This window comes from Lycorma delicatula, chromosome 6, assembly GCF_047948215.1.
Source record: "Lycorma delicatula isolate Av1 chromosome 6, ASM4794821v1, whole genome shotgun sequence".
NCBI lineage: Eukaryota > Metazoa > Arthropoda > Insecta > Hemiptera > Fulgoridae > Lycorma > Lycorma delicatula.
In genome coordinates, this window is record NC_134460.1 from 126388661 (window position 1) to 126410749 (window position 22089).

At 29.9% G+C, this 22089-nt stretch overlaps 1 protein-coding gene across 1 annotated transcript in view; it reads left to right on the top strand.

The window, feature by feature from the left end:
• The window catches only part of nonC (serine/threonine-protein kinase Smg1), a 254741-nt gene that overhangs the window by 225874 nt on the left and 6778 nt on the right, over window positions 1-22089 (top strand). Inside the window, exons 47-51 of the mRNA XM_075368488.1 lie at window positions 38-320; window positions 5486-5949; window positions 8495-8659; window positions 12282-12903; window positions 15774-15880. Of these exons, the coding sequence (XP_075224603.1) occupies window positions 38-320; window positions 5486-5949; window positions 8495-8659; window positions 12282-12903; window positions 15774-15880 (1641 nt within the window). The remainder of the gene's footprint in view (window positions 1-37; window positions 321-5485; window positions 5950-8494; window positions 8660-12281; window positions 12904-15773; window positions 15881-22089) is intronic.

Sequence of the window (22089 nt, forward strand, 5' to 3'; positions counted from 1 at the left end):
ACTTTTGGTAGCATATCTTTCTTTTGTTTTGTTCTAGGCAAGAGTATTTGATTCTGAACCAAGAGCAGTTTTGGAGGATATTTTCTTAGTTAAGAGATTACAAACTATGCAAGAATTGTTTTCTTTATGCAGTGCTTGTGGTACTGGGTTTAAAGGAGGATCTGGTGCTCCTCTTGCACCTTATGATGACGAGCGTTTAAATCGTACAATAAAATCATTTACTGCTGATTATCTTAGCCAGCAGTTATTGGGTGTATTTTCTCATACATTGGCTTTAACCCTATGTATTATGTTGGATAATAGTGGATTAAATGTTACTGGTAATTATATTTATTTATTATTGCATTACTATGTAATGGTGGCTTTTATTGTATTGTTGAACAATTCCTCTTGTTTTTAGGTTAATTAATTTAAATTTTATTTATGCATAATAAAATCCCATTAATCATAATGTTAGTTATATTCCAATCTTATATGGACATAAAGAAAATATTTTTTTATTAATTAAAAATAATTGACAGAATATCTTATTTGACCATGGTAAAATATTTGTTGTTTCATGGGATATACTTATGGACAAAAGGAAGTAATTAGAATTGCCACGCAGTAATGGTAACTCAACACAAAAGCTGTTGAAACTGAAGACAAGCTGTAGTGAAAAATTGAGAAACTTTTTTTGAAATTAATTAACCTTTTTTGAATGTCCACTTAATTTGTTTTAATACACTGTCAATGAAAAAAAATTTTTTTTCAATTACTACCCTTTGAACAGAAAACTAATCTTTAATGTAGGCTGTAAAAATTATGTTAAATTTATTTTTGTTCATTGATGTAATCATTTCAGTATATTTACTTTTATTATTATTTTTATTAGTTGCAAATTTATGTATTCTATTTAAAGTCAGTTTTTTATTTGTTGCTTTATCTATTATCTAAGTACTTTTAAATCTTATATTATTTAAATTTAAATGTTTAAAAACGTCATTTAAAGCTTTAGTAGTCTACTGCTGGTATGTACGAAGTGTATCATGAAGTTCTCTTAGGACCTTCATAACCTATTCTGCTTGTGAAAATAATAGAAAATGCTCACATAAACATATGTCCTAAAATGTTTTGTTGCGAGATACGGTTAGTGAAAAATTTCACTCTATTTCAGTTACCCCACTGAAATTTTTAGGATGTCAATTAAAGGGCAGAATTAGAAATTTCTTATGGTTTTTGTCTTGAAATATCGAATAAAATAGGTTCCAGAACCATATCTGCAGTAGTTTTTGAGAAGTCTGGAGTGAAAACCAATAAATTGAAGTAAAATCCTGGTTTTTGTGTTTGATATACAATAACTTTGTTAAATGGGTAAAAAAACACATAAAAACTATTTAACAAAACTTGTGGAGAATTTAATTCTGAGCAAAATGGTGTAAGATAAGTTGAATAAAACAAGAGAAAGTTTTGGGTTTCATTCAGAGACAGTACACTACTACATTTGTTGGAAAAGTACCTAATTAATATAAAGAAAAACAAAATTCTTTTTTTTTAGTGATGGAAAAAATCTGTAAAAACAAATTTACTGTTACAAAATAAAGAAAAAAAATAAGTGGGAAATTATACAACAGTTGTAAAATAAAAATTACTTAGATTATTGTATTTGTCAATAAAAAAATATTATTATAGAAAGTTATTTCAAAGTTGGCAATAAAATAACAGCAGATCAACAATACGCAATACTATATCAATATTTAACTCATTTTTGTAAGGTACATTAAGTATACTATCGGGTACTTTGAACTATGCTGTCATTAGTGAAGGTATCCTCTGAATTTTAGTTTGGTCATGATCGGATTATCATTGAAATAATGCTGTAGTTATTTACAGGAGAGGAATACACTGACATTGTATTCATTTTGGGTGTGTGTAGTGGTAATGCTATACCTACTGCAATAAAATGTGAAACATTTTCTGCAGGATTCCAGATCCCAAAACAATGAGCAAGACTTTTCACAACTGGGAAACATATTCACTATCTATTATTTGTACCAGCTATGAATGATCTGTCCCGCACGACACTGTTATTGATGAAATTATTATTGATGCAATTAGGCACATTCCAGGTATCTGTACATATCTTTCTAAGCAGATTGGAGTTTCACATTCGATCGTTTGGAGGATACTTAAGTTTTGTCCTCATCATAAACAACCAGTAACACATTTACACCCAGGAGATGGTCCGCTTTGCTTGAAGTTCTGCAATTGGAGGAATACAAATCAACAATACAAATCTGCCCCGTCAGTAAACAAAATATACTTATTTTGTTTACTGACGAGGCAGATTTCATTCAAGATGTCATCAACAACTTGTGCAATAAGTGTGTATGGGCAGAAGTAAATCATATGTAACTGTGGAAGGCAATCAGCTGTTTGGACCATTCATATTTTACTAAGTCGCTTAAATGCTGAGGTCTGCTTGCCCTTCAAGAAGAATTGCTGCAGCTGCCTGAAGATGTTCCTCTAATGCTGAGATCCAAAGTATACTTCCAGCAGAATACCGTGCCTCCCAACTTCTCTTGTACAATTTCCATTCACTTATATCTTTCTCTGAGAAAGGGATCGGTTGTGTAGGTTCACATTCCTGCCCACCAAGATAACTTGATCTAATGCTTAGATTTTTGCGTTTGGAGATGGATGAAGTGAAGAATATTGTGTACAAAACAAAAATACATTCTCGTGAGGAATTAATTGTCTGCATTATGAATACAACTGAGTAACTTAAGGACAGCTCTGAAGAACTAAAATGATAACAAAAGCAGTACAGAAACATGCCGTGAAATGTGTTGATAATGATGGGCTCATTTTTGAACATTATTATAAATTAGTAAATATGATGCACTTTGATCTAGTCTACAGTTTCTAAATAAAATTTGAATTTTTCTAACTTTTTTTTATTTTATTCAATTTACCTTAAACTATTTTGTTCAAAATAAAATCCCTAAAAGTCTTGTTTAAAAATTGTATGTGTTTATTATTACCCATTTAAAAAAGCAATGTTACATCAAGTGTGTTTTACCTTAAATTATTGGTTTTCACTTGAGGTTTCTCAAAATACTACAGATCCAGTTTTGGGATCTATTTTATTCAATTTTTCACATCAAAAAGCATAAGATATCACTAATTCTGCTCCTTTATTTATGTCCTAAAAATTTCAGTATGCCTTCATTTAAATAGCATAACTAAAATCCAAGTGAAATCTCTCATTAGCCATAACTCTCTAACGAAGAATTTTAGGACATATGTTTATATGTACTTATTCCATTATTTTCACAAGGATTAGGTTATGAAAGTCTTTGGATGACTTCATCATACACACTATATATATATATATATATATATATATATATATATCCTAGTCTCCTCTTAAGTATGGTGTCAGTGATGGGTTCTAACCCCACTTCCTGTTTTTCTTGTACTTTTTATTGATGCAGGTTTTCCAATTCTTCTTTCAATTTTCTGGAGTGAGTCTGTTAGTCTTAAGAGGATGTTTCTGCTGCATAAGTGGCTTCTGTTTTTTTTTTAGTTTACCAGTCTGCATGAGCGAGTTTACATTGTGTGTGGAAATGTAGGTGATTTGCTTTGGTTTGATTTTGGACTTTTTATTTTTCTTGTCCGACTTGTTAAAGTTATTTTGGAGAAAAGTTACGAAGTCTGATCCTAAACATTACACCCATATATATATATATATATATATATCAGTACATTTATTATTATATTAGTTAAATATAAATAAATTTTATTCTGTCAGTACATAAAAGTACATTATGTAGATTATATAAAAACAAATTTTAAGATATAAATTAAGAAATAAACGTGTTAAGTCCTTATTAAATATTTAAATGAAATAATTAAGTTAAATATAAAAAATTATTACAAAATAATAAACAAATCGGAAACTTAATTGAAAATTATTTTGCTAACTATAATAAAGGCGTTTATTGTTGTACAAAAACAGTTCCATTGTCTGAATTTGTAAAGGTTTTATTATTTTTTTAAGAATAAGTGACTGTTTTTTTAGAAAAAATTGTACATAAATAAATATAAATAGAAGGTTAAATTAACATATTTCATTTTCTAAATATAGGTCTACATGATTCATACTTATGAGAATCAGATAATGGCCTGATTCCCATTTTTGTGTCTTAAAAACTTGTTCTGATTTTCCGAGAGACTCCAAAAAGATTAAATTATACTCTTTACAAGAATATATGTAGGCATAATAGCTATTTAATAACCATGACATTCTTAGTGAAACGCTTAATAAACAGTTCTATCTATATTTAATTTAAAATGTTTACAATCCATCCATTGAATATTATTTTTGAGCTGCTGTGTCATATAATTTTCAATTCTTTATAGATACAGTTATTATCTGTGAGATTCTGAGGTAGGTCATTAATGAACGATAAATGAAAGAAAGTGATGGAAAATATTTCTCTGAGGCACTCTGCATTTTGAAGGACCTAATTTTTTCATGTATTATCAAAAGATATTTCAACTACTTGTTTACAGTTAGTGAGGTATGACTTTAACCATTTGTAAGGAGCTTCTCTGATACCGTAGCTATTAACTTTTTCATAAATAGAAATTGTATTATTAAATTGGAATGTTTTACCAAGGTCACAAAAAATTGAAAACAGAAATTTTTATTATCTATGGAACTTAAAATGCATTCTAAAAACTTTTACCTAAAGCCATGCTGAAAGTTTGTTGTTAATATGGATGTTACGCTTTTCAAGAGTTATGAATTTTTATTTTTAAACTTTTCTTTTTTTTACTAAAGTTCAAACTAGAAAGAAAGCCTTCTGAAACTAATTGAAATTTTGAAATTTTCAGCTTTGCTAATTTTATTACTTTTCCCCAATTTGTTTCTGACAGCAAGGTTCCCATTCAAGTTTCTAATTGAACCCTTGTTGATCTCACATTTGTACCCTTAGTTTTTCATTTCACAATTTTATTAATAAATGATTCTTTTCCATTTGACAAATATGATGTGAAAGATCTGAAGGAATCTACACAAAAGGATAGAAAATTTTGGTAAATTTGTAAAAATTATTGTTTATACAGGTGGCCTAAGTTGTTACTCTGGTTGTTTGGAAGAACAAGATTAGTCAACTCCAAGACTAAAAATATTCTTTTATATATTAAATGATAGTTTCATTATTTACCGACAGTTATTATAATGCTAAAACAGAAGAGTTCATTTTATCTATAATGTAAAATAAGATCTCAATGACACTGTACATGCTTATTTTACATGCATTAAATGATGCTTTTAATCATTCTTTTTAATAAGAAACATTCTGACATATTGTATAATATATAATAAACAATATATAATAATAACAATGATAATAAATAAAATTTATTATTAATTATCTATGAATTCTTTACTTAGTATATAAGACTCTTTTTACACTATTCAATTTTTTTTGCATAGGTGAAGTTGAACAACGGGACATTGGAGCTGAAAGTCGTGTACCTTTGGAAGAGTTATGTCGTAAGGGTGTTGAAACTGCTATTAGACGAGGTCAGGTATCAGCATCAAGCCTTTCACAAGCAACTGGTGCAATCAGTGCATTAGAGGCTGCTTGGAGACGTACTGAATTGACTGCAAGATTAGCATCAGAAACTCAGCGAGCTGAACAGACAGTACAGAGATTGCAATTGCAATATACTGCACATCATTGGTTACATGAAGATACATTAGTTCTGGCTATGCACTCAACACCTCCTCCCCCTGTTAGTAGATCAGCATTTATGATGGAATTAAGGAAAGCATCAACTGCACTTTTAGCATTACAACCACAACTGAACGAAATGAGTGAACAACAAAGTTCTCTTGTTGCAAGTGCTGAACAGCGTTTGAAGTGGGCTGCTGGTGCTAATCCAGCTTTAAATGAGGTAAAGTTTTTACAGCTTTTATGGAGTAATTAACACTTTACAATCAGTCAGCAACATAAAAAGTGTCCCTTAGTTTTGACTGAAGTAACCAGTTAATTTTTCCTAACCTTCTAGATCATTATCAATATTGTAAAATTATGAAAAGATTACATTTTAAATTTAGCAAATCATGTTATATATTTTATTTTGAGAATGTAATATATATAAAATTCTCTAAAAGTTTTGTTACTAAATCTTTCACGTTTATTAGTCATTCAACAAAGCTATTGTACTACAAACCTAAGAAAAAACTGGTTTTTCAACACCAAATTTTGTGTTTTATGTCAGATATCTTAAATACTGGAGTTACAGTTCTGGGACCTGTTTTATCCTATTTCCTAGCTCAAATTACATAAGAAACCACCAACTTTACTCCTTAATTTGGGTCCCAAAAAATACACTGGTGCTTCTTTTTATTAGAAGAGATGAAGTTCGGACAAAATCTTTCGCTAGTTGTAACTCAAAAATAAATTGTGTGTGTTTGTGTACATACATATACATTTTTAAAATCAATTCGTTTAAGAATCATACTTGTCTGTAGGATTTGCAAATATAAATATTTTATTAGATCAACCAAAGCACAGAATAAATAAAGTAGGATGACACCTTATTCCACCATATATGCAGGAGCATTTTTGCAATTACTCGCATCATCAGCTGCATTATATATTAAAAATATAATATCATGCATTTATTTATTTTATTTAAAATTTCAAACTGTAATCTTTTTATTTTAAACTTTTATTCAGTTAAGTTAAAAATTAAAGGTATATTTAAAATTTTGAAAAATTAATAAAAATATGACGTCAAGGCATAAAATCAAATTATAATTAAAAATCAAAAATTAAAATCAATAAAAATAACTTTAAGTAAGGCAGTTATACATGTTGAATGTGGAAATAAGGTAAGTCGTCCTACTTTATTTATTCTGTACTTTGGTTGATCTAATAAAATCTATATATATACATATTTATATATAAATAAATGGATATTTGTTTATTTGTTTGTCTTATATGCATTCTTATACCATTTGTCCAATTACGATGAAACTTTGGTAACATATCAAATTCACCAAGTTTCTGAATTAGTTTGGACCCACTAGGTGACACTGGGGTCAAGATATTTTGAAAAATTTTACTTATGGTTTGATTTGGCTCATATTTAGAATATATGTTAACTTACATGGAAAGAGATATCTCTGCAAAAAATGGATCCGCTAAGTGGTTGAGATATTTCGAAAAATTGCATTTATATTAATTTGATTTGGCTCTCATATTTCAGAATGTATTAGTTACGTGAAAAGAAATATTTTTGTAAAAAATGGACCCGCTAGGTAGTTTTTGGGGTTGAGATTTAGAAAAATTGTATTATGGGCCGATTGAGTCATATTCAGAATATATATTAGTTATATGAAAAGAAAAATTTTTGCAAATATTATACTCACTGGCGCTAGTGTTGTTAAGATATTTATGAAACAAACAAATATACAAACAGACTTTCTTCTATGTATATAAAAGGTAATGTTCATATGTCTGTCCACTATAGACTAAAAAACTACTGGACCGATTTATTTTATTCATGGGTTTGCAAAATGGGGTCCGCGTAGTCCAGAGAACATTTAAAGCTATTGAAATCCTCGATCTGACCAGTAGAAAGAAAGTTAGGGCTATTTTGAACTGACTACTATGTTTAGAGAGTAGTTTGAATTAAATCTGTTAGGTAGTGCTGTTTTGCCAATTGTATTTATTTACATTCTGACTTATAAAGTTAAAGGTTAAATTTTGTGAAGTTTCATAATGTTCAGTTTTTTAATGTTTTATTAAACCTTAAATCTAGCAATAGCGAAGCATTGCCAGGTCTGCTAGCATGTATAGTAAGTTTTCTTATTTGAAGAAAATTTGACAAATTGTCTATAATAATTCAAGTATTGTTCAGTTGGCTTTTAAAATTTGAAAAAATATTTTTCCTATTTACAAAAGTTTCAAAATCATAATATAGTTTTTATTTTACAAATTTCAAGAAATTGTCATAAAAGTAAGATTGTTAAAAAATAATTACCAGAAAGTAAATTGAAACTAACAAAATTATAGGTAACAAAATCCCTTATTTATGTTTATATGTTTATTTGTGATACAGGACAGAGTTGTAACTGTCTTTTGTCATTCATTAGCCTGGAGAATTCTGCTGAACGTAACACTATATATTACAGGTCAGGTTTTACAATTATATTTTAAATGTTTTTTGAATAGTTGATCATTTCTGTTAAGCAACATTGTGTATAAGATTAGGAAATTAGTTATGTTAAATTTTTAAGAAGGAGACTCAACTATTGTTAATCTGGACTTGTACACTGAGGCTGACGCTTGTTTTATTAATAAAATCCTCATTTTTTCAGTCCTATGTCCAAATTAAATAGAATTTTTTTTAAATGGACCTTATATACTCTTAGATAAATTGATAATTTATTATATGATTAAAAAAAATTTTCTTTTTGATTGAATTTCAGGTTATGTCAGCTTTTGAAGCATCAGTTCTTTCTGGTACTGAGAGAGTTACTGTAGAACAGCAGTTGGCAAGTATTGTTGGAAATATGTGTAACACTGTACTTACACATGAAGCACTGCGGACAAGGACTTCTGAATCATTAGCTAATGATAGTGCATTTGTACAGGTATATAAACAGCTTGTTTTATTATTTTTATTCAGGTATACTTTTTTTTAAGTTTATGTTGAACAGTTAATTGTTCTTTTATGTAAGTGCAATACTAAATTATTGTTACTAGAGACTGTTTTGGTTGTTATCTAAAATTGACCTACAAACATATAAGGATATAGGGAAAGTGTTCACTAATTTAAAATAGAACATATTTTCAAAACCTTAAAGGAAAATTTGGATTAAAATATTTCAGAAAAAATTTTTTTTCATATATCTTTTTTCTTTTTAATATCCTTTTTTCCTGAAATATACAATATGCACATGTAACAGTCTGCAGTAATGAGTAGAAGATGAAGACAAACAAGATTCAGAAGGGGATAAGTTTGTTTATTTTAATTTGTTTTGTTGAAGAAATATAAGAATTGAAAGATAAATTTGACTGTGGAGTAGCTATCCAAAGAGAAAAAATAAAATTGAAAAACTTCTGAATGGAATGGAATCATTGGAAGGGAAAAAATTAATAAAATAAAACAAAGGTTGTGAAATGTGGCTGAAAGAAAGAAAATTGGTCAAAATAGCTAAATGTAATATACTGAAGTATTTAAAATTTTCTGTATAGGAAGTAAAAAAATTACAAAGGCTGGACAAAGTAAGCTAGGAATCAAAACAAACTTTTGTAAGCAAAAAGAGCTTTCATCCAAAACAGAAAATTTGCAGTTGTCAAGAATAAATAAAAAAATAAATTCTTAAAGTTTGTAATAAAGTTACAAGTAGGGTTGTATGATAGAAAAATATGAATGACAAAAAAGAAAAAGAAAATAGATGCCTTTGAATTGTTGTGCTACAATTCAAAGTGATACCATAATTCAAATTAAGTTTCAACATCTTTCTCTAAAGATGTTGAAAATTAGGTTGGCTGATAAAGTATGATATCAAAAGATTTTTAGAATAGAAATTTGTTGCAGAATTTTGTGTACAAGATTAAACTAGGCTGATTGACATTAAGAAATTCAGTCTTATTTAATTTGAGAACATATGAATGAACGTAACTTACAGAGGAAGAATAAATTATAGTATATCACCTTTTATATTTTTATATGTATGTATATTTTTGTTTAAAATGTGTATATAATTAATCCCATAAATTTTAATTTCATATAATTATCTAAATTAATTTTGTTTTTGACTAATCATTATATCGGGTGCAGCAGAATACCATATTTCACAAGATCACTGACTGTGTGGAGGTGTAGGTAGTGGGGTGAGAGAGTCCCTTTTGCTTGGGCAGAGGATGAGGTTTGTCAATAGGTGTCATGTCTTGGTCAGGTGAACAATGGGGCTATATAATTGAAGCATTCTATAAAATCATAGAATCTGGAACTGCAACGCAAAGAGCATTTCTTACATGCCTCAGTTTAATGGCAAGCGTGGCCATTCCATATCTGAAAACTATAGTGGATCGTAGATGGAAGGATGGTTATGCATTGCAGAGACAAATAACTGGCTTCTTCCTAGGACTGTCAAAATGCAAAAGTATGTTTTTGAGCAGAACAGCTTGGAGACTGCTTTATAGAGGCTCTTACAGCAGCAACATTTTAGGCAGAGCCTCTATAGAGCAGTCTCCAAGCTGTTCTGCTCAAAAAAATACTTTTGCACTTCGGATTTCTGTTCGATCTGCGAGGTGAATTTTTTGTATTGATTGCAGTTTGCACCTGTATTAAATGATGCACAGGAATTAAATAAGGAGGACTGGAAAGGCATAGAGCTTTGTATCAGAGAATCCTTTCAAATGTGTTCCCAGTCGTGTGGAATAGTGATGAAGATGAGGTTATGAATACTACTCACCGCTCTGTCATTTTGCAAGATTTGAATGGCCACCTCACTGTTGATCTAAGCCCTTGTGATTTTTTTTGTGGGGCAGTCTGAAAGGTGAGATCTACAAACATCAGCCTCAGAGCCACCAAGTTGGTCTAGTGGTGAATGCATCTTCACAAATCAGCTGATTTTGAAGTCAAGAGTTCTAAAGTTCAAATTCTAGTAAAGGCAGTTACTTTTATACAGATTTGAATACTAGATTGTGGATACTGATGTTCTTTGGTGGTTGGGTTTCAATTAACCACACATCTCAGAAATGGTAGAACCTGAGACTGTACAAGACTAGACTTCATTTACACTCATACATGTCATCCTTTGAAGCAATCCTGATGGTGGTTCCAAAGGCTAAACAGAAAAAAGAAAAAAATAGCCTCAAACCCTTGAACAACTTAAGATGCGATAAGAATAAAAAACAACCACTATTCCGCAATATATGTTGGAGAAAATGTTGCAAAACTTCCAGGAACTGCTTGGAATGCATGTTGCCTGTGATGGCTGCCATGATTAATAAAATGTAAAGAAAAAGTTACAAAAAAAATTAACTATTTTATGCAAGAAACTCAAATTAGACATGATGAAAAACAAAAGTGGCTATAATGTAATTATATTAATATATAATTAATAAATGCATTATAATATATTGAAATAATAATATAATTGAAATCATGTTACTATGAATAAACAAGATAGTTGTCACCAATGTCTAGCATCTAACATGTTATGAACAGTTAAAATGTGGTAGTATAAAAACTATATCAGAGAAATTTTATATCTAATTTAATAATCAGTACATCTGTACCAAACTAGCTAGACTAATATGTAGATGAAGCAGGTCAAATTGGTTGAATTTAGTCAAATTCAGTGGAAAGAAGCATTGTTTATATTAAACCATTAATTTTTATTTTATAAAAAAATATCATACATTAGTAATCTCATAAAAATTTTTAAAATATTTTGCACAGTTTGCTTACAAAGACCTAGGTAGGATAAGAATTTGTCATGATAAATTGTTCTTCTTTTTTCAGTATTTTTTTTCTCAACCTTTACTATTTCCCTGAATAATTATCCTGTTTATAAGAACTGATTTACAATCAAGATACTGAACTATAGTCTAATATTTTCATCCTGACATTTGTAATAAACATTGCATTTTAGAACAAACATCTTGACATAAAATTTATAAAATAATCATCTGTTGGTTCATAAAATTTATATCATCTTCAGTTTTATATTTGCATTTATGTAACTAAAGTAATCTAAATCTTTTTTCCTCCATAAATTAGCTGTTTTTGACTTATTAACCCTACTGAATTAGTCTAGTGGTTAAACTCATCACAAATCAGCTGATTTTTGAAGTTGAGTGTTCCAAGGTTTGAATTCTTGTAAAGGCAGTAGTTGCTTTTATATGGATTTGAATGCTAACTGTGGATACTGGTGTTATTTGGTGGTTGGGTTTCAATTAATCACACATCTCAGGAGTAGTCGGCCTGAGTCTGTTCAAGTCTACAATTTACACTTACATGCCAGACTGTGCACAGATGCACAGTACTGTTGTGATCTCTGCAGAGTACTGTTGACATCATGTCACTGTGCTATTACTCTGTAACCTGGTATATATAAATAAATAAAATTTACTTAATCTAAACCAGCAAGAACTATCTGTATCTTACTACTTTTCTAATGTTAATTCTCTCATACTCTGTTAAATTAAGTCTAACATTTTTTATATTAATTATTTCTACAATCTATTATGATGTTGCAGTTGGTTGAACAGTGTGAGAAGAGTTGCTATTTGGGTGTTAATCTGAATGTACAGTTGAGCACAGTCGAAGAAGGTCTTGTCAGATTGTTACCACCTCCTTCAACACATATAGACTGGGCTTGGATTAACAAAGCAGAAGAAATAATATCTGAATCCGTATCAAATTTGGCACAAAAAATGGAAGTACAGCAAATGGCTGTTTTTACAGCACAGGATACAATAAAAAATAAAGCTAATGCTGTTCGTACATTACTTGCTACTCATCATCGTATTATGTTTGATATACGTTCATTACTTAAAACTATGTTAAAATTTGAAGATACTGGACTGAGAGGGTTACAAGACTACATTTTGCGATATAAAGCTTATGCTGAACGATTATCAACTGTGACAAAGGAATTATTATCTGATGATGAATACACACCTGACAGAATACATTCAGCTATGAATGAAGTTGCAATAATACAAGAAGAGACTTTGTCAGGTGGTATTTATGAAGAATTGTTAACTTTTTCAGTTGAAAACAATTGTGGTGATAATAAACGCCCTCCACTACTTCGTCAAGATAGTGTGTGTGTGTCGCCCAAAAAAGTAATACCAAGGGATCCTCATACTGGAAAAGGTATATTTGTGTTACATTGTAATGTTTATACATATTTTTTATTTATATATTTAATCATTATTATTTTAGTTAATACAAAATTAATCATTTAATATTTTAATACATAAAAAATTGCAGTCTTTTTAAAGGATTTAAAATAAAATTAAGGATGAGCAGTGTTAACAATGTTGGAAAATAGGAATTGTCTGGTAATTAGTTTTGTGTTTGATTGATTTGCATAGCCTCCTATAATTATTTCGGGTTAAATAACACCCTTTTAGGGCAGATTACTGTATCAAGGTGTCATTAGTGTTATAGAGTTGATCTGGAAGGACCTTGAACTGTCTACTTCTAATACAAGAAAAAACACGCATTAACCAACCATGTCAATAGGATGATGCTATATAACATACTCTTATGTCATTCATTCCCTTAATAATATGTTGTGAACATAAGGATCTACTTTGAGCAATGGCTTGATTTATTCTCTGATTATCTGTTAAAATTGAAAACAGAAAAATTAATTTTTAAGTTTTGAACATTTACTGTAAATTATGGGTTTAAATTTTTAGAATAAAATTGTTTTTGAACTGAGAAATTTTTTTTTCATCTAAAAGTTAAGTGTAGAACAGTTGTAATCGAATCGTGACAGAGAGATTCTTAAATAGCTGAAGAAATTTTAATTGGAATTCATTCCATTCTAGGAAAAGTTATTGCAGAAGCATCCTTAAAAATTGTCCAAAATGAAAAATAAATTATGGAAACATGTTCAGTATAAATGATAGTCACATTTTATTTGAACACATTTTTTGTATTACTATAACATCACAATTATTATCTTAAAGCAGTTTGGTACTGCTGTTTATAAGCGCTCTCAATCTTCTACTGTCTTAAAAATCCTGTTACTATCAAAATAAATATTATGTGCCAAGTTTACAAATTAGAGAATTAGTTCAGTCAATGCAGGAAAAAATGTCGATTTTTGAAGAAAATTTAGGCAAGTATTGATTATAGTATTTGACTAAAATTTAGGAAAAAATTGAGTTTAGAAGTACATGGGGTTGTAAATTAGGGTAAGTATAACTTGTTTATATGCGACAGGGCAAAATTTTCACTTAACTGGTCAAAATTGCCACCGTTCAAAGGTGGTGAAAATTGGTTTTTTAATTTTGTAGGCCAAGGTAAACTTCTTAAAAAAAACGTTCTCAATGAAGGTTTTGGGCATTTGCGGTACCCATAATTTAAGCCCTTAAACATTAAATTTTGTTAATTAGCTGCAAAAAGCTGAAAAATTGTTAAAAATTGCTGTTTTTTGCAAAGCCAATAATTAATGCAAAATTAACTTTTTTTTTACTATTTTTATTGTTTTTCATTAAAGTTTCACATTAAAAGTTAGCTCTTGGAATTGAGTGGTTACACAAGAAAATTGGTTTATTCGTTGCTGAGATATTGTAATTTTTTTATAAAAAGACTCTTCAGTCTTCAGGCAACTTCAATTATTTATTTTGGCTTTTAGGTACTTTTTTGTGTCAATTTTCACTGCAATCTATTCTTCAATACATGTACTTTAAAACAGTGAAACATTTTATACCAAAAATTAATTTAAAACTTATTTAAACTTCTTCAAAAAATTGAGCGAAAAATAGAGCATGCTCATGCAGTAGTTGTGGAGGCGGGAAGCTGTTTCACGCATGAATAAAGCTGAATTTTTGTAACTTCAAATCGTTTTTAAAAAAACTCATCCAACAAAAATTTAAAAAAGAGCATATTATACAAGCATAGTTTTAAGTACTCTCATTTACTCGCTGTGATACTTCCATATTTTATAATTGAGGAAAATTACCTGACGGTTTAATAGAAAAAGCAAAAGTTTATTATGTATCTGCTGCTAATTGTGAAAATATAATTGATAATGGCTTGAAAATTACTGAAGATATGTCATGTATAGCTCTAAAAGTGATAGGGAGTACAATAATAAATGTGATAGGAAGATGTCATTGAATGAATTGAGATTTGTACAATTTGAGCGCTCAACAATGAAATCCTTTTTCAAGTTGGATAATTTTCCACCAACTGAAGGTGTGGCAAAGCTGCATTGCTTGCAAGTATAGCTGCAAGTTCAAGTGTGGCAGATGAACAATTTGAATCCAAGCAAGTATAGCTGGATGCTAGGTGACAGTGGCTTAGAACCGCGATATTTACTTGACAGTCTCATTCCTGATATTTTAAAAGAAATTTATTTATTGCAGGTGTGAATGAGGCTGTACAAAACAGTGTGGATGTAACAAGCACAGGTTAAAATGTATTCACTGCAAAACATGCAAGAACTCAGCAACCATTGATTAAGAGATAAAAATATTGTTTATTTAGATGTGTATTATTTTTTTTTTTATTGTTTACAAACAACTTTGCTAAACTCGAGTATCTCAGCATTATAAGGTAAAATGAGACAAAAAACTAATCAAATAGTTGTCATAGCCATTAAATTAAAATGAAGAAATCCAGACATTAGCAGTTTTACTTTGTAAAAAAATTACTCCAAAAAATCTATTTGGGGGGATAGGTATATTAAAAATTTACATTTGTCACATACTTTTATACCACTGAAAGTTGTTAATTACAACACATATCTCAGAATTTGTACATTAGGACTTTCTATCTCCATAAGCAGTTATAAAAATCTCCTTTCTTTACCTTTTAATTTATCTTTTATTTTAATGTATCCTTTTTTATTTAAATTATGTTAGTACTTAGTAAAGTAGTGGCCTTTTTGTAAATTTCTTTTTTCCTTTTATATTTCCTATATGATGTTTTCCTCTTTTGATTAAGAAATATAATTCTGTTGGTAGTAAGCAAATGTTTTTTTAATATTATATCTTTCTGTTTGGCAGCTGTACAAGAAAGAAATGCTTATGCATTGAGTGTTTGGCGAAGAGTACGTTTGAAATTGGAAGGACGTGATCCTGATCCAGGACGAAGGTACACTGTACAAGAACAGGTAATAAATAAATTCTTTTAAATATTTAAAGAAAAAGCTGTGCTGAATGGTTATTTAAATAAATTGGAAAACTAAGAAGCTTATTGAAAAATTGATTTTGTAGAAGATAATTCTGTTAAATGAATTTTTTTTGTATAGAAGCCATTTATAAAGAGTTAATTGACAAAAAGTGGGAAAAACGACCTTAACTTCAGAATAATAGAAAAAAAGACAAGATAAACATAAAATGCATTTGCTCCTTCCATAGCATCAAAGTATTTTTTTTTTTTAAATCACTTTTAATTATTACTATTGCTACATCTAGAAATATTAACTTCTGTCCTCAAAACACTAAAGGTAAATCTAAAAGCAACGAAAGGACAAGCTTTATAAATTGATTTGTAAAAGCAATCAGTGTGTAACTAAAATATGAAAACTAGAATAAAGGAGCATTTGGCTCAATATAAATTTAGATCTGAGAAATTGACAGCAGCCTAAAAATTGCCTGGAAATTAGAAAATTGCTTGTAAATTTTCTATTCACTAAACATTCATCTCATTCACTAATCATCTTTAAATTTTGTTCTTTTAGAAAATTGGTTTAATTGGTAAACCCAACCATTATTTGAAAAATATCACCAAAAATACTTGTTTTGTAAGTAATGTTTAATAATTATTATTTCTTCATTTTATAATTTTATTTAACCCTTTCAGACTTAAATTTTTTCCTGCAATAAAAAAATTATTTGTACCTGTATCCCAAATAAATTAATTTTTTAATGAAGTTTTCAATCGCCAATTTTTTTTTTTAGTTTTTGAAAAAAGATTTCATGTACAATTGTACACATCAGGTATCAAGGTAAAAATTTTCTGGAAATTTTTGAATTTAACTACAGTAAAACACTAATATTTTGAATGAAAACTACTTTTAATGAACTTTTTCTTTAGAAAATTATAAAAACAAATGTTAGATTTAAAAATAAATTTTTGTAGTGTAATTTATTGTTATAAACCAGTAACAATAATAAACAAATTAAAATAGAATAAAAAAAACAAAGCATTTACTTACACAAATTTTATGGATTAAATTAAATAACTACATTTTTAATGAAATGTAAATTGCAAAAATATGTTTACACAACTTTGAAATCACATAACCTTTAATTATTTTAATCCTGCCAAATTATTTGGTCCAACCTTATCCACACCAACTCCTCAAGATAATCATCATTTAAATCATTAACATCAGACTCACATAAAATGTTCAAAATTTCAGACTCATTACAGCCAATATGATATTTTTCTTTATTTACACAAAATTTAAGACACTCATATTTCAAAGTACCAAAATATACAAAAGATAAAACTTGGAATTGCTCTTCAATTGCTGATTTGATAATAAAAATTAATGTAAAGATAATTGAAAAACGTTTTGTAGGTTTATAGGTCATTCAAAACCTGTTGTGTACAATTGTACACAAACTCTTATTATTCAATTTACAAAGAAAATACACTAATATACTCTACAATTTGTCATAAAAAAGGAAATGTTTTTTAATAATCAATAATATGACCATAAAAAAAAGCAATAACTATTTTCACAAAACCATAACATTTTAAATCTAGTGCCAAACAATATGATTAAGGAATGTATTTACCCAGATCACTAACAAAGCGCTCTGAAATCATTCTTATTGAATAAGGAACACGCGTGTGTATTTGAACATAATATAGAACTTAAATCAGTTTTATATTTAAAACATAACCATTTAAGTCTTTTGTGCACAATTGTACACATCACGTCTGAATGGGTTAATTATATACAGAGTGATCATAAATTATTCAGTGCAATTTAGGTGTCATTTAGTGTGACGTGTAAAATATCTAGACTATACTCGTATTTTATTTGATGTCACACATTATGAAGAATATCTGGAGTTATTTCATTAATTTCACTTTCAATTCTTCTTTTTAGTTTACTGATGTGACAATCTTCATTACAGACACCATATCTTTGATAAACCCCCAAAGAAAGAAATCAAGTGGTACAACGTCAGGAGATCGAGATGACCAGGGAATTGGTCCATCACAGCCAATCCAACATTGAGAGAATTGTTCATGTAGGTAGTCTTTAACATCTAAACCCTGCTTCGGTGGTGTGGTACTTGTTGGAAGTAAATTTTGAGTTACTGTTGTTCAGTTTGTGTTACTGAACACTCCTGTAACATGTGCCTAGTAACAGTTGACTCGGCGAAGAAGAATGGTTCAGTTACTTCATAAGCAGTCAACGCGCATACCAAATGTTAACTTTTGGACTATGATGTTGTGTTTGTTAAAACGGCATAAAGGTGTTCTCACTGCCACAAATCATGATTTACACTTAATGTGACCAGAAAATGGAAGGTAGTTTCATCAGAGAAAATTACTATGTTTTTCACTTTATCAAGAATGTCCACAGCAAAATTGTAATGGTATAGTTGATTATCATCATCGATTGCCTGTACCATCTGAATTTTATATGCATAAAGTTTTAGGTGCTTATGTAGAATCTTCACAGTTGTTGATTGTGGTATTCCCAATTCTAAACTCACACAAGTTGATTCACCCGGGCGTTTTTGAAAAGTTTCACTTACTCGATCCACAACTTCCTCTGAAGTTGGAGGTCTGCCAGCACCTCTTTTGTGTACAAAATTTCCTGTATCCTTAAACCCTGATACCAACATTTAATAGTCATTTTTAGGAGGATCACAGCTGTAATCAAAATGAAAATGTGTGTACAAATGTTACTAACAAATTTCCTTTCATGAAACTATAGTATGCACATTCCTTTCTCCTGCATGATAGCCATTGCTCAACTGACAACCTCCTGGTGGATGTTACTCTCTTAAATACCTACACTAAAATTTGAAAAAAACAAATGCATACTACATTGTTTTGTTAATTTTTTATTAACTCCTAAAATGCTATAAATAATTAATGTTCATCTTAAACAATATATTCTAAATTTATTATTGATTTTTAAGTCAAAATGGCTCATCTATATTTAGATATTAAGTAAAACTTAACTTAAACTTGTACTACTCTTAAGTAGAACTTATTTAAGTAAAACTTACCTGTTAATAGTTTTTCAGCTCTTTTTGTTTTCCAATTTATTTAAAATAAGTTTATAATTCATGTGTCTTATGTGCATGCGTGTGCGCACGCACACACACACACACACACACACACACACAGGTATGTCTGTCCATACATTAAGAATCTTTACTATTAAGATATATAATTAAATAATATATATTTAGATATATATTAAATTTTACTAATTAAGAATTTTTTTTTATTTTTGTGATTTTATTCTTAATGATATAAATTGTATTATCTTTATTCTACAATTATATGCCAAAATGAAAAATGGTGTAACAAGCCAACCTATAAACAGGATCTTCTACTACAAAGATCACTATTTTGGGAGCTGATATTACTGCTAAAAATATGAAAAAAAAACTTGAAATACTTTAAACATCTTGAAATACTTTTTTTTTGAGTTACAGTTGTCAAAGCATTTCTCCTGATTTTTTCTCAAATAATATAATGCAGCATGAAAATTTGATGGAAATTAATCACAGTGTACAAGAGTCATACAGAAAGTATTACCCACTTGTGCATCCTTACCCTGCAAGTCACCTTTATACCTATTCAATCTGTCTGTCAAGTATATACTTAGTCTGTGCAAGCTCTCATTATATTCCTTAGTTTTATATAGTTTGTGCGCATATTTAAAATGAAAAAGAAAATGCTGCCTTGTGTCAAGTGGATTTATGATTTGATTTTTTAGTCCGAGAAATATTTATCTGTGCAATATTCTTCATCAAATCAAGGAAATAAGAGTTATGCAGGAATCATCAGTATAGTGATATTCTAATAATGCAATTTTAATTGCATTAGAGAGAGAGAAAAGAAACGTCATGATGAAGAAATTGATGATAGCTCATCTGCCATTTCAAATGATTTGCTACATTGTATTGAATAATTCATCATACAGAATTTATGTATTGCACTTGTAATTAGTGAAAATTTTTTGTTTCTTGTATCATTATTAATTAAATTGTCACTAACTCAAGTACAGAAAAGATTGTGCAAACTGGGTTCCTTGCAAGTGTAGTGATTAATAATAAAAAAAAAAAACTTTGAGAGTGCTCATAAAGTTTAAGTGGAAAATTTTAGACTTTAGTGGAACATTCATCATTCAGCCCAACCTTTTGTCCTTGGCAACTTCCATCTGTTTACCAGACTGAAAAATGTTTGGGGCGGAAAGCACAAAGAATGGGGTTGGAGAGTGATGAATATTGAAGTAAATGGTGATTACTTATTTCACAAAGTATATATATATATATATATATACACACACATACACATACACACACAGGTGATTCACTACTTTTCTTCTTTCTCCTGTTAAGCGTCCAATAATTACTGTTCAGATAATACTTCAGAGGATGAATAAGGATGATGTGTATGAGTGTAAAGGTAATTCACTACTGGGTTACTGTTCCATTACCACGGTTACCCATTCCAGGTTCTGTTCAGTGTTACTGGTGCTTTGTGATCTCATTCTAATAGCAAAAATAATGAGAAATGTTCTATAAGCAAGGGTTTGGAAAAGCTCCATTAGCTAATTAGACTAGCAAAAGACTTCATATTGATTCCTGGGCAAAGAGTGAAATAAAATCATATTGAAATTTTAGGAACCCAAGTTAAGGAGTAAACTTGATGGTTTCTTATGGTTTTTGACCTGACAAATTGAATAAAACAGATTCCAGAACCTAGTATATTTTATAATAACACACATTTCTGTTTTATGTCTAAAAACATTTTTTATATTTATACAAGGGTTTTTTTTTCAAGGTCTAATCGGTCACGAAATTAAAACCACAGTGAAAATAAAAAACTTTTTATTTGTAACAAGTACTTACATAGTTAACGCTATTTCTCTACATAGTTGCCACTCCGATTTAGATATTCGTAGCGTGGTACCAACTTTCCAATACCCTCGTCATAGAACGGAGCCTGTGTTCTCAGCCATGTTTTTACGCTGGTCTGCAGCTTGATGTCTGTGCCAAAATGTTGTCCTCCTAGCCAGCATTTCATGTGAGCAAAGAGGTGAAAATCGGATGGAGCCAAGTCCAGGCTGTATGGTGGATGATCACACTTCCCAACAAAAAGACTGCAGGAGCTTCTTTGTTACAGCTGCAGTGTGCAACCAAACATTGTCATGGAGAAAGACAATACCTAATGACAACATTCCTCTCTGCTTATTCTGAATTGCCCTTTGTAAACGTTGAAGACTCATGCAGTATGAGGCTGCAGTTATGGTCGTGCCATGTTCCATGAATTCCACCAAGAATGGAGTTCCATGAACTCTATTCCAGTCCCAGAACACAGTGGCCATACACTTTCTGTTGAACTTCTTTGGTTTACTGGGAGAATGAGAATGCATCCACTGTTTGGATTGTTTCTTCAGTTTCAAAATGGACCCATGTCTTGTCCCCTGTGACAATTTTGTTCAAAAAATCTTCTCCTTCATTGTGGTAGCGCTGGAGAAATGTTAGGGAGGCATCCATTCTCATTGTTTTGTGATGGTCGGACAGCATCTTGGGAATCCACCTCGCACACAGTTTGCGGTACTGAAGTCTCTCACCATTGTCGCACTTTGCTGTCACTCATTGAAGTTTCACCGTACACATTACTTATTCATAATTTCAGCTGCATTACACCCCTCAGCCTAAAGAAATCGAATTACCGCACGCACTTCACACTTGGCGGGAGATGCTATTGTTGTAGACATGTTTATGTGCGAGCTGCGTGTTCAAAACTAAATGAAGTGACGCGGTGTGATTGAAGGCCATACTAGAGACGCTGTGCAACACATATGCATAAAGGTTCATTCGATTTTTGCGCGGGTTTTTATTTCACAAACGATCGGATCTTGAAAAAAATAATCCTCGTATTACAAAAGCTTTGTTAAATGACTAATAAATAAAATTTATTACCAAAACTCTTGTACACAATATTTTTCATCTAACACTACGTACAGAAAACAAACTTATTAGATCAGGTGATCTTGGGGGCCATGAGTTTGGCTCACCATGTCCAATCCATCGCTCTGGAAATTGTTCATTTAATATGCCGATATGATACATGAAAAGTGGGAAGGTGCATCATTGTGCGAAAGTT